At 40.7% G+C, this 14,447-nt stretch overlaps 1 protein-coding gene across 3 annotated transcripts in view; it reads left to right on the forward strand.

The window, feature by feature from the left end:
* LOC128223682 (neurogenic locus notch homolog protein 1-like) overlaps positions 1 to 14,447 on the forward strand; it is a 52,042-nt gene that overhangs the window by 4,473 nt on the left and 33,122 nt on the right. For 2 of the 3 annotated variants that reach the window (XM_052932980.1, XM_052932982.1), the window contains exons 3-11: positions 244 to 414; positions 3,184 to 3,204; positions 3,804 to 4,087; positions 4,680 to 4,766; positions 6,857 to 7,234; positions 7,566 to 7,651; positions 8,222 to 8,285; positions 9,250 to 9,441; positions 9,574 to 9,773. In XM_052932980.1, coding sequence (XP_052788940.1) covers positions 244 to 414; positions 3,184 to 3,204; positions 3,804 to 4,087; positions 4,680 to 4,766; positions 6,857 to 7,234; positions 7,566 to 7,651; positions 8,222 to 8,285; positions 9,250 to 9,441; positions 9,574 to 9,773 — 1,483 coding nt within the window. Of the gene's footprint in view, positions 1 to 243; positions 415 to 3,183; positions 3,205 to 3,803; positions 4,088 to 4,679; positions 4,767 to 6,856; positions 7,235 to 7,565; positions 7,652 to 8,221; positions 8,286 to 8,584; positions 8,667 to 9,249; positions 9,442 to 9,573; positions 9,774 to 14,447 lie in introns of those variants that run through there. The other variant, XM_052932983.1, reaches the window with a different exon arrangement.

Raw genomic sequence — 14,447 nt, forward strand, 5'->3', positions numbered from 1 at the left:
GAAACTTTCAAAACGTTTTTTCCATAAATCTTAACCCATTCCTTCAGCGATAAGCCGGGTTAAAAAAAAAGCCATTAAACGAATTAATATGAAAAAGCAAATCAATAATAACAGAATATATGAATAAGCTCATTACAGAAATTCTGTTTACTTATATTGTGTAACCCTCCTTTCGGACATTCCAGTTAAGGATGCATTTGAAGTTATCTCCAGGAGACTGAAGTATCTATTTGGGTGTTTCAGGTGAATTACCAAATGATACGGCACAAGGCATAGTTGATGTAGAACTTTGTTTGACGGATGGTAGAGATGCGTGCCATGACAGCATAACAATTCAAGCAAAAAAGTGTGAAGAATATAAGTACGTGTTTAAACTGGTTGATGTCAAGCACTGTCCTGAAGCATACTGCATAGGTAAGATGTTAAATTGTTTTCGCATAGAACCAGGTTTAGGTTAAGGTATGTTTAATATACTTTGAATTGCGAGGGCTGTTCATAAAAGTCGTGGATAGACTTCGGAATTTTTAATATCATTATGATTTTGTAATGTTGATCTAAAATTTTAAGGAGTCACCTATTTCGATTCATTTAAGACACACATAATAAAGATATGAACTTATAGCATTTGCGTAAACGTTGCTAAGGAAACCAAAAGTATGGAACACGGAGCTCTTTGAAAATAACTTGTGTTGCAAATTACTTTAAACTTTAAGTTTTCATGAAACAAACTGTATATGAAACGTTACTCAACATACAATTGATATTCAATCACCCGAATACTTCTTGAAGAACATTTGAATGCGATCATAAATGTAAGTTACACTGTGGTTGGTCGGTCGGTCGGTCGGTCGGACGGTCCGTTGCAATTTTCCTTTTCCAAAGGATAACTTGAAAACTTCCTGATGGAATTTATTTTAAATTCATACGACGATAAAATTTATTGAGAGGAGTGCAGTGTACACGAACCAAAACTCTGTTTTAGCTAATTACAGAGTTATTGCTCGTAGGTATTACGATCCTATAATGTATATTTATTAAATGATCTCCCCTTAACCATTTGTTTATAATTGGTGCTTGTCCGGGCCATAATTTCAAAACAACTGATTGGTTTGAAATAAGCTTGGTAAAAAGATAAATGACAATGGGAGGAAGTGCAGTGCACAAGTACCATGGCTCTATCATTTATTTTAAGTAAGCACACCCCTAATGAAAACATAAACTTGAAACTATTCAAATTCAATGCTTTAGCCTATGTTGTTAAGCACAGGACTACCAATCTTTCGAGGGTTTCATGGTAAAGGTTCGAAACCAACCAGAAGCATGTTTTTATTTTCAGCAGCGTACACTGTTTACATACGTTTCTATTGTTTTTTTCATTATAAAGTAATTAAGTACGATTTTTAACTCTTCAATTTTAATGCTTTAGCCTGTGTTGTTGAGCACAAGACTACTAATGGGACTTAACTTAAAAACGACTGATATAAATGAAATGAAAATTGGAAAATAGATAGATTGCAGTGAGAAGAAATACATCGCAGAAGCACCATAATCCTTCATGTACATTAAGATTGCACACCCCTAATGAAAACCCTCCCTTGCAAATGTTCTTGTCCGAAGTATAAATTTAAAACTACTCGATGTAATTAAATTAAACTCCATATGGTGGAGCACATTGCATTGTCAAAGAACCATAACTCTATTTCAGCTAATCATAGAGTCATTGCCCTATATTACTTTTCTTGTCCGGAGCATAGCTTGAAAACTAATGCATGGAATTTAATCAAAATTCATACGGCGATGAAGCACAATGAAAAATAGGGCAAAGTTCAGGGCAGTGAATTCTGTGATTTGTAATATAGTCCGATCGATATTTCGTTCGATATAGATTTTGGCACTACCGATGACGTATGCATGATATAGCTTAACTGATCAACAAGCGCCAACCTTGGCTATCGGCCAATCGTCGCTTTGTTTTGTTAAGCAGTGGTTGTCTGTTCGTGAAAAATAAAAAGGCTATCTATACCTAAAATGGACGCCCTCGGACTAAACGATATAGACAAGACGTGCCAAATAAGTTCGGGTTTGAATGGCTACAGTTCAAAATTACCGTGTCCAACGGCAAAGAGCGTGATGAAGTAGTTTTCCGCGTATTTCAAATGTTTATAAACTGTCTTCTTTATTATAAAGGCCCTCAGTAATCACAGTTTAAAAATTATCATGGAAGAACCAAGTTGATGAGTACATGGAGCTCATGCAAATGAGGTTTGATTGCATTTTATGGACATATGCACTCTTTTAATTACTCTTTAATAATTTTCTTGTCACTCAGCATAATAGAAATACAGTGTTCAATAACCTCGGAGTAATGGCCTTTTTTTCAAAAGAAATTCTTTGCCAATTCTGGTTCCAGGCGGAATTCGTGGGAAATTCGTCACTCCTGTGGCAGCTCTAGTTACAGCAATAAAGAGACAACTATTTTTTTATCAACCGGATAGGCTTTTCTTGTGAATTTAGCCATGTCGGAAAATCCCATCTAGCATCACATATTCTAGAGAGGACACGCGCAACAACGCACTTTTTCTTATTGATAAAAACAATAAAGAAATAAAATCCAAAAACAATCGGCAGCCCGTCATCTCTTCGCTTGCACAACTTGAGGGGTGTAACCTAATTTATTCCCGCCCTCGGGCAAGGCCCATTCGGCGAGTGCTTGATAAGATTGTTAGTCATTTTAGGTTTTTTGAGAATAGTGCACATATATAATGTAACCAAGATTATTTAACGTGAACCAGTGTCACACGAGACACCAATTAAACATCCTGCCGGAAATTAGTATTTTTAGAGGCGCGGCGGGAAATCGAACCTGCGACCCCTGGATTGATAGTCAAGTATGTTAACACTAGATCCAACACTGACAAAATATCGCAGGATTCCATTTTTTGGTGAGCAATACATATTAATTGAATACGTTTGTAAATAGGACACTAGTGACTCTATGTTAGCTATAATCAACAAGACTTTTAGTGTTGTTTTTTCAATTTAATCGTGACCAACAACCCATACAGTTATGTTTTGCCTGGACTTGACATGAGTTAAATTATTCTAAATGTTTGCAAATTTGTCACACTTATACATTGTTCCTGTACACTAAATACTTTCTTACCATTTCACATTGCGTTTCAGAGCTTTTGCATGGAAACAAAGGTAATAATAGTATTCTATTTTAATAAAATGAATGAAAACTGACATAAAGGTACAACCCATACAATACATGTAAACATGACGCACAACTTTAAAATGCACATTTGGTATAGAAATGTTCAAAACATAGACATGTACAGAATTATCTATTTGGTATGCTTACATATAACTTGTATTGTCGCAAGTTCATATAAGGCAATTAAATTAATATATGAAACTTTTTATTAAATTCTACGACACTTACGTAACATATTTTAGTGTCAAGCTATGGTGCTATCATATCGTTGTATCTTTAATCATGAAAACAAAAATATGTGTAATAATGTATTTTTCATTTACTACATGTAGCGTTGGATAAAAAAGGCAAATTTCTACCACCAAGTCAAAGATTGCATTGGTTTTAATTCGTCCCAATTTAAAAAAAAACAGTAAAATTAGTATTTGTTCAAGGAGAAATAATTGAATATCCCTCAAATATGTTTGATTTTGTATACAAATGACACGTAAAGCCCTTCGACTGGTTTGAAATTCTGGCCAGACGATATGATTTGGTTTTCATTCTGCATATTTTATCAAAAATGGCCATGACTTCAATATTTCAGGTCATGGTGAACCACCAAATGTGATTTCAATCAATCCAAATATAACTTCGAGAGTGTCTAACGATGGTGTCGCTAATACGAGCATTTTACGATTTTTCTGTAATTTTGCCCCACATGTTGAAACAACTGTATTGTACAATGTTACATGGGCCATATCGTTACAAAATACCCTGATTGCTGAATTGACTCAAAAAGGACCTGTACCATATAATGATACTTTTAATACATCAACGATGCTTACGGAACATGACATGGAAGCAAAAGGATATGGATTTAATGCTACGGTAAGAACATTCACATCTAACTCCTTCACTTATCTCAAGCTTAAAGCAGAAATCAGAAATAAAGAAAATCTGACTTAACTTCCGTCTAAGCCATTGCATTTGTATACACTCGTGCACTGGAAGAGTCCTATTTTGAGTATGTGTATCGTTGACAATTCCTCTATAAACAGTATAAATTACGCTGATGACGTAAGCTGTGAAATTATCCACTTCCTGATGTAGTTAAAGAGAGTTTCACGTTTACTACTATTCGATTATAGTCCTCATAAAATATTCAAATTTAAGGAAAGCTACAGGGACAAGTCAAGTACATGTAGTCCATAAATCAAATATACTATATATATATAGTTTAGAGGCACCCGATAAGGGCGCAGACGACACTGAACGAAAGGCAAAAACTCCTTTACTGCTAAACAAATATAGAGCCCGAAAAAAAAAAAAAAAAAAAAATATATATATATATATATATATATATATATATATATATATATATATATATATATACATATATATATATACATATACTAACCTTTTTCTATTGTACTGTGTTTGATTCAGAACTGATTTAAAATAACACTGTATTCTTTCACAGATTGTTTGCATTGTGAGGGCAATGTTTCAACTCAACGGAAGTGTGAGTGGACCAAAGACCAGTCCAGAATTATTCTGTGGTATAGAGGTATGTGCGGTACTTAGGAGTAGATTTCAGTACATAATGACCCATTTATTGAATGTGTGGACATTTCATTTTACTTTGAAAACCGTCATTTAAACAGTTGCAAGTTGTGATATCTCCAAATCGATACTACTTGAAATAAAATAAGTCTATACCTATGAATTTCATCAATATTTATATGCAAAACTACAGAAACAAGTCCAGTAGTCGAAATATTAAACATAAATCCCGTTTTATGGCACAGGGTCGACGTCAAAGACACAGAACAGAAAAAAACATCAACACACCAGAAACACGGAAAACACACAAAACTCCACACACAACATACATCATATATATTATATAAACTATGGGTTTTTATCAATGATTGTTAGGTACCGCCTTTAAACGTTCGGTAAAATGTACATTTACTAGGGATTTGAACTAGACACATTTGTTCCAACAATCCCAAACTCAAAACGTTAATGGTGCGACCTATCTAAGTATGTATTAACTAGAGGAAAATAGGTAAACCCAAAGTTCTTCAATGAGAAGGGATCGAAACTCTTATCTGCAAACGAATGATCACATTTCAGATGTACGTGAAGTTAGCGTCCTAGGGGCGTGAAGTTAGCGGCCTAGCGGCCTAGCGGCGTGAAGTTAGCGGCTTAGCGGTCTAGCGGCCTAGCGTCGTGAAGTTAGCGGCTTAGCGGCCTAGCGGCCTGCGGCGTGAAGTTAGCGGCCTTATATTGTATCTTATTTCAAAGTATGAATTTATGCTTTTTCTTCTTAAACAATGATAAATTAACTGTTTTTGAGCACAAAATATCAATTTCAAGCGATTTTCAAAAAAAAATCAAAAACGTTTATCAAACACTTTTCTATTTTATAGCATGCACACATGTCTGCTCTGCTAACAAAATGATATATTTGCTGTTTATATGCACCAATCATCAGTCTGAAGCGATTTTCAACATTTTTTCCAAGAAGTCGATCAAGCGATCTAGCGGCCTAGCGGCGTGAAGTTAGCGGCCTAGCGGTCGCTAGATCGACATCTTGGAAAAAATGTTGAAAATCGCTTCAGACTGATAATTGGTGCATTGATTTATCATTGTTTAAGAAGAAAAAGCATATATTCATACTTTGAAATAAGATACCATATTAGACCGCTAGGCCGCTAACTTCACGCCGCTAGGCCGCAAGGCCGGTAACTTCACGCCGCTAGGCCGCTAAGCCACTAGGCCGCTAACTTCACGCCGCTAGGCCGCTAACTTCACGCCGCTAGGCCGCTAGGCCGCTAGGCCGCTAACTTCACGCCGCTAGGTCGCTAGGCCGCTAGGCCGCTAGCTTCACGTACATACATTTCAGAGCATTTAAAGACATGATGCAGTAACTGTTTGAAACGGTTTAAAGTCTACACAGTGTGCAAATAAAAATGTTTTAAACTGTGATCATAGAGTTTCACAATAATTTTCTAACTCTGTGAATAAACAAAGAAATAATTATCAAAAATCATATTGCTATATATATTTGCTAAATTCTTCCAAATGATAAATCTAAGTGAACTATTGGAACAGGGTGACGTCATACTCTGAAGCATTCCGGGTGAACCAAACGGCTGGAAATATTTGTTTTAAAGATAACGCAACAGTTTATCCGTCCTAAGAATACAATCTAAAGTAACAGGCAATAAAAATTTGCAAAAAAAAAAAAAAAAAAAAATCGCGGGTTTTTAATGGTCCACCCACTGCCACACACTCGATACACAATCCCTGCGTCAGATTTGGCGATGACAATGTATCAGCCAATGATTTTATATTCTAAGACAGTTAGATGACCTGAAATAAAATCCTTATGATAACGAAAGGCTCGCTCGCTATGCTCACTCCGCCCATCTTAATAATGTCATCTTACTATTACTAAGTCTACGACCAGAGCTGAAATCTTAAACATCTGTATATATTTTAGCGAATCCTATTAAATATTAACTCATCATAAGTAACAGATTAATTAATGAACATGAGGATGTAATTTGCATTTGTGTAATAACGCTACAACTCTAACACTTGTATATTTCATCTCATTTTATATGTTACTTTTTACATCTTATGTAGGTGTTTAGCGTTTCTCCAATTATCTTTACTGACACGCCAGATTTTCAAAACATGTCAACGATTATCACACTTCGATTAAACATACCATTCGGATGTGACGTTAAGAGACCGAAGTGCTCCTTAGATGTCCTTTTGGTTCAGTTGGAGAAAAATGAAAATTGTAGATTTTCAAAGATAAGTGCAAGCGATGGAAAACACTATGACATGAAATGCGGGAGACGAATAGATCATGACGAAGTCGGGAAAAACGTTTCAATACACTTAAATATGTCGACTGGTGATTGGAAAAATTCATATAATCAGGAATTCCTTGTTTCGCTTCATACGGGAGGTCATCATCACAATTTTTTTCAACAGAAGTTTTTAAAAACGCTTACAGTAAGTACATGATAATAGAAAAACATAATATATACTGATTTTAACTGCATTTATAGAACAAATTCATGCTAAAAATCTTAATATGGGCATCTTTTAAAGATATACTGAAGTTTCAAAATAAAAATGTGACAGAATATGTGAATATATATTTCATATTTGGAACATATTTTGAAACTTTAGCAAACAATGCATTGATTGGCAGAAGTGCATTTGTTCGTTATTCCTGTACAATTAATCGACCTTTATACAACTATATACAACTTATCATGAGGCACCTCTAGTTGATTGAGGTATCAAAAGAGGTATTGCAAAAGATTGTATTCTGTTTTAGATAAAAGCTTATGTAGATACCACACTAGACGCATCATCACAGTGTTATGCACATAACGACCCACGTATGCGAACTTTTGATGGAAGGTCAGTCAGATATGCAAGTTTTTGTATTTCCTTATACACATATTTCGTATTGATTTGTTTAGGGTATGATGTTTTAAAATTTGTTATATCCAACATATTATTCGAGAGGCGTCATCTAAGACACGGAAATGTATCGAAACAAACAAATTTCTCGATTTATCTTCTTGCTAATAATTGTTGAAAGTTTTGTTGTCCGTATTGGTGATACTTTGGGTACGACCCTTTAGATAACAGTGTATTTGTTGAATGAAGAATTGTTATATATAACAATTAAATCGTGGCCTAAACAAATAGATTATGGCGTCATAATTTGACATTACAACGGACCTATTTTGAAGTCAGCTATAATGTATTATATACAATTTTATGTATAATATACAATATTATGTATAACATACAATCTTATGTATTATATACAATTTAAATGAATGACAATTGTCCACTCCATGCAATTGACGCGCTTGCTCCGCCCTGCTTTACCTTTAGGGTTCTTACAAAAGTATTTGTAGATTCACTTGTACAGTGCACTGCATTAACAAATTATGATTAAATAAAACAAATCTGTTTCAGAACATTTGGACACCACGACGAAGGTGTATGGTATCTTTACATTAATACTAAGGAACAATTACAGGTAATCCCAACCCCACATTATGTCAACTGAACATGTCCAGCGAGAGAGAGAGAGAGAGAGAGAGAGAGAGAGAGAGAGAGAGAGCGCGCCAAGCAAACTTCCTGCTAATTATATTTTCGGTGTTCATGGTTTTGAGATGTTTTATCTCCTGTTCATTTTATTCGGTATAGAATAAAATATAGAGTGAAACATCTATGGGCTTATTCTTTTAATTAAAAATTGTGTAAACGTCACTTTATAAACCTCTATTGGCATCGGCTAATGCTGACTTTTCCAGTTATTTGCGGGGGATGATTGTCCGAAAAATGACAAAATGATGCATTTTGTCGGAACATTAATCGGTTATTGCTACGCTAGCTTATACATAGCGTGTAACATATGGTAGGTGGCTCTATTGAGTAATATGAATTAAAGACAAGAAAAAGGAATAAGCAACATTTTCCAGAAAAAAATAATATTTCCGTTCAATTAGATCGTGATTAGATTCTTGTTTTCCCCTTTAAAATGCCTTGTAAATAATATAAAATTATGCCACACAAAAAGCCCTTTCGTATTATCTGGTAATACTTTTTGCAAATATAAACGTATTCATATAAATATTTCATCATTAAGTGTTGTTTTTTTTTCAAAACACCACTAGCATGTCAACCGTTTTGGTAAACAACTATTTCCGTGCGCAAAAAGGTCGCTTGAGCGAAAAATACGCACACATTAATCAATCATCAAACAAGTAATTTAAAAAAAAATCAGCGGTTCTTTTTTATCATTCAATCGTTGTTTGTTTTATTGTTTGTTAGCATTTAAGGAATTAATGAATCATAACAGACGTTATTGTGTTTTTGTGGAGTTCTCACCACCCTTACTCACACATTTCGACCAATCAGAATTGCACTGGCATGTAAGGAAGGTAATATTAAACAATATGTGATTATATATGTAGTATATGTATATATCGATCGATTAGGTTTTGATTAAAACGGAACAATGTTGGAAAAGAGCGCAAGTAACATGCAACTGTGGTGTCGTCGTAAACGCCGGACGGGATGTTTTCTCCATATCTGCTTGTGAAACTAGAAACGTTTTTGAAAAAAAGTTTACATCCTGTGAAGACAAGAAAGTTCTTGAAATTTCGACAACATCAGACGGGAGAATAGACGTAAGCCCCGATTTATTTATGTATGAATTAAGCGCTTTAGGAATATTTATCAATATACTTAACAACATAATTGACACACGTGTGATACATAGGGCATATGAGATATTATGTTTTACTGTTGTTATTTTGTAGATTGTTCTTCCAACGAAAACGAAGGTCCAAGTGAATCGATCCTGGAGATATTTTCTTAATGTAGACATCTGGGCATCAAATGCTGATTCTAACAAGTCATCAGGTCTTTGCGGTTACATGGATGGTAACCCCCAAAATGACTATACGTTCTTAAACGGGACTGAAACAAACAGCGAAACTGCTTGGAGACATTCATGGAGGTTATTCTTAAATTCATTATCTTATACCATAACTGATGGACGCACATCTCCAGCACTTATGCACCTATAGTTGAATTACGGTGCGAATCTTTCGATGCTGGAGCTTTGCGTTCATATTGACAAAACTGAAGGTATCATACCATTTTACAACATGTTACTGGTGGTGTTCGCTAGGTGCTTTACGTTTGCGCCCGGTGCTTTAGGTATGCGTTCGGTGCTGGTCGTGTGCGCTCGGTCCTAAAAGAGGTGTTCGCTCGGTGCTGGTGGTGTGCTCACGGTGCTGGTGTTTTGCTCTCGATGCTGGCTGATTAAGCTCGGTGCTCGTGGTGTGCTTTCGGTGCAGGTGGATTGAGCTCGGTGCTCGTGGTGTGCTTTCGGTGCAGGTTGATTGAGCTCGGTGCTGGTGGTGTTCTCTCGGTGCTGCTTGATTGAGCTCGGTGCTGGTGCTGTTTTCTCGGTGCTGAAGGATTGAGCTCAGTGCTCGTGGTTTGCTTTCAATGCAGGTAGATTGAGCTCGGTGCTCGTGGTGTGCTTTCGGTGCAGGTTGATTGAGTTCGGTGCTGGTGGTGTTCTCTCGGTGCTAAAGATTAGAGCTCGGTGCTCGTGGTGTGCTTTCGGTGCAGGTGGATTGAGCTCGGTGCTGGTGGTGTGCTCACGGTGCTGGTGGTGTGCTCTCGATGCTGGCTGATTAAGCTCTGTGCTCGTGGTGTGCTTTCGGTGCAGGTTGATTGAGCTCGGTGCTCGTGGTGTGCTTTCGGTGCAGGTTGATTGAGCTCGGTGCTGGTGGTGTGCTTTCAGTGCAGGTTAATTGAGTTCGGTGCTGGTTGTGTTCTCTCGGTGCTGAAGATTTGAGCTCAGTGCTAATGGTGTGCTTTCGGTGCAGGTGGATTGAGCTCGGTGCTCGTGGTGTGCTTTCAGTGAAGGTTAATTGAGTTCGGTGCTGGTTGTGTTCTCTCGGTACTGAAGATTTGAGCTCGGTGCTCGTGGTGTGCTTTCGTTGCAGGTGGATTGAGCTCGGTGCTCGTGGTGTGCTTTCGGTGCTGGTGGATTGAGTTCGGTGCTGGTGGTGTTCTCTCGGTGCTAAAGGATTGAGCTCGGTACTCGTGGTGTGCTTTCGGTGCAGGTGGATTGAGCTCGGTGCTCGTGGTGTGCTTTCGGTGCAGGTTGATTGAGCTCGGTGCTCGTGGTGTGCTTTTGGTGCAGGTGGATTGAGCTCGGTGCTCATGGTGTGCTTTCGGTGCAGGTGGTGTTCTCTCGGTGCTGAAGGATTGAGCTCGGTGCTGGTGTTTCGCTCTCGATGCTGGTTAATTGAGCTCGGTGCTGGTGGTGTGCTTTCAATGCAGGTGGATTGAGCTCGGTGCTGGTGGTGTTCTCTCGGTGCTGATGGTGTGCTCACAGTGCTGGTGGTGTGCTCTCGGTGCTGGTTGATTGAGCTCGATGCTTGTGGTTTGAGCTCGGTGCTGGTGGATTGAGCTTGGTGCTGGTGGTGTGCTCACGGTGCTGGCGGTGAGCTCTCGGTGCTGGTTGATTGAGCTCGGTGCTGGTGGTGTGCTTTCGGTGATGGTGGATTGAGCTCAGTGCTGGTGGTGTGTGCTAAGTGCTTGATATGTGCGAACGGTGTTCGAGGTATGCGCTCGGTGCCGGTGGTGTGCGCTCGGTGCTTGTGGTGTGCGCTATGTGCTGGAGATGTGCGCCCGGTGCTTGTGGTGTGTGCGCCCGGTGCTTGTGGTGTTCGCTCTTTGCTAGTGTTGATCGCTCTGTGCTCGTGGTGGTGTTCGCTCGGTGATGGTGGTGTTCGCTCGGCGCTGTTGGTGTGGCTTCGGTGCTTTAGGTGTGTGCTCGGTGCTTAATGTTTACGCTCGGTGCTGGTGGTGTTTGCTCGGTGCGTGAAGTGTGCGCTCTTAGCTGATGGTGTTCACGCGGTGATGGTGGTGTTCCCTTCCGGCTGGTTGTTTGTGATCGGTGCTGATGTTCGCTAGGTTCTGGTTGTGTTAGCTCAGTGCTTAAGGCGTGCGCACGGTGCTGGTGATGGTGTTTGCTAGGTGCTTGAGGTGTGCGCTCGGTGATGATGGTTTTCGCTGGTGGTTCAACTCGGTTCTGGTAGAGTTCGTCTTGTGGTAGACGTAAGCACTCGGTGCGGATGGTGTTCGCTCGGTGCTGGTGCTGTTCGCTTTGTGTTTGGGGTGTGCGCTCGGTGCTGGTGGTGTTCCCTCGGTGCTTGTGGTGTTCGCTTGGTTTTAGGGATGTTCACTTGGTGCTTGTGATGTTCGCTCAGTGGTGTTTGGGGTGTGCGCTCGGTGCTGGTCGTGTTCGCTTGGTGTTAGGAGTGTGCATTCGGTGCGGATTGTGTTCGCTTGGTGCTGGTGGTGTTCGCTTGGGGTTTGGGGTGTGCACTCAGTGCGGATGGTGTTCGCTCGGTGCCGGTGGTGTTCGCCTGTTGTTTTGGCTGTGCGCTCGGTGCGGATGGTGTTAGCTCGGTGCTTGAGGGCGCTCGATGCTGGTTGTGGCGGCTCGGTGCCGTTGGGGGTGTTTGCTAGGTGCTTGAGGTGTTCGCTCGGTGCGGGTGGTGTTCGCTCGGTGCTGGTGGTGTTCATCTTGTGCGAGACGTGTGCACTCGGTGCGGAATGTGTTCGCTCGGTGCTGGTGTTGTCGCACGGGGTTTGGAATGTGCGCTCCGTGCTGGTGGTGTTCGCTCGTTGCTGGTGGTGTTTACTCGGTGTTTGGGCTGTGCGCTCGATGCTGGTCATGTTCGCTTGGTGTTAGGGGTGTGCACTCGGTGCGGATGGTGTACGCTCGCTGCTGATGGTGTTTGCTTGGTGTTTTGGGTGTGCGCTCGGTGCTGGTGGTGTTCTCTTGGTGTTTGGGATGTACACTCGGTGCGGATGGTGTTCGTTTGGTGCTGGTGGTGTTTGCTCTAGGTTTGGGGTGTGCATTCAGTGCGGATGGTGGTCGCTCGATGCTGGTGGTGTTCGCCTGTTGTTTTGACTGTGCGCTCGGTGCGGATGGTAGTAGCTCGGTGCTTGACGGCGCTCGATGCTTGTGGTGGGCGCTCGGTGCTGTTTGTGGTGTTTGCTAGGTGCTTGAGGTGTGCGCTCGGTGCTGGTGGTGTTCGCTAGATGCTGGTTGTTCGGCTCGGTGCTGATGGTGTTCGTCTTGTGCTAGACGTGTGCTGTCGGTGCGGATGGTGTTCGCCCAGTGGTGGTGGTGTTCGTCTTGTGCTAGACGTGTGCACTCGGTGTGGATGGTGTTCGCTCGGTGCTGGTGTTGTTCGCTCGGGGTTTTTGGTGTGCGCTCGGTGCTTATGGTGTTTGCTTGGTGTTTTGGGTGTTCGTTCGGTGCTGGTGGTGATTGCTCGTAGTTTTGGTCTGCGCTCATTGCTGGTGGTGTTCGCTTGGTGTTGATAGTTTTGGCTTGGTGTTTGGGGTATGCACTTTTGCCGATGTTGTTCGCTCGGTGCTGGTGGTGTTTGCCTGTTGTTTGGGCTGTGCGCTCAGTGCGAATGGTTTTAGCTCGGTGCTTGAGGGCGCTCGATGCTGGTGGTGTGAGCTCTGTGCTGTTGGTGATGTTTGCTAGGTGCTTGAGGTGTGCACTCGGAGCTGGTGGTGTTCGCTAAGTGCTGGTTGTTCGGCTCGGTGCTGATGGTGTTCGTGTTGGTCTAGACGTCTGCATTCGGTGCGGATGGTTTTTGCTCAGTGCTGGTGGTTTTCGTCTTGTGCGAGACGTGTGCACTCGGTGCTGATGGTGTTCGCTCGGTGCTGGTGGTGTCGCTCGGGGTTTGGGGTGTTTGCTCGGTGCTGTTGGTGTTTGCTCGGTTCTGGTGGTGTTCATTTTGTGCGGGACGTGTGCACTCGGTGCGGATGGTGTTCGCTCGGTGCTGGTGGTGTCGCTCGGGGTTTGGGGAATACGCTCGGTGCTGGTGGTGTTCGTCTTGCGCGAGTCGTGTGCACTCGGTGCCGATGGTGTTCGCTCGGTGCTGGTGGTGTCGCTCGGGGTATGTGTGCTCGGTGCTGGTGATGTTTGCTTTGTGTTTGGGGTGTTCGCTCGGTGCTGGTGGTGTGTGCTCGGTGCTGGTGGTGTTCGCTTGGTGCTGGTGGTGTTCGTCTTGTGTTTTTTTTTGCTTTATTTATTTCATTGTTTATAAAAAGTATAACATGTCTATTCCAGGAACGCAATCGAATATAATTTATATATTAAGTTCATTAAAATTCTTACATGAATATAATTATATATAATTAAAAATAATCGTTCCTTTTTTAAAAACTTTTTGACGTCAACAATGATCTAAATTTACTTTGCGCCGTAACATCAGTTAACAACGTTGAACGAACTTTAAGGTGAAATAAACAAAATGAGTTTTTAACCTCAATTTTTCCGAAAATTGAATATTTAAGGAAGGCTAGATAAAAAAGCGATCGTGTATTACCGGACTGGATGAAAACATTTTACCCTCGGCGATCCTTGTTACCAGCTAACGCACGTGCTCGTTTTGTTGCATCAAGATCCGGAAACACATGATACATTTTGGTATTCCAGAACCTTAAAGTTCACGAAGCAGTGTGGTAGTTGGTCATACTTTAAAAAGATCGAAAATGATATTAATTCAGTTCATTGTTAATTTTCATGATATGAAATTGCTACAGTTTTTTCACAATTCGTTTCCTATTAAATAACTAT

This window comes from Mya arenaria, chromosome 17 (assembly GCF_026914265.1).
Source record: "Mya arenaria isolate MELC-2E11 chromosome 17, ASM2691426v1".
NCBI lineage: Eukaryota > Metazoa > Mollusca > Bivalvia > Myida > Myidae > Mya > Mya arenaria.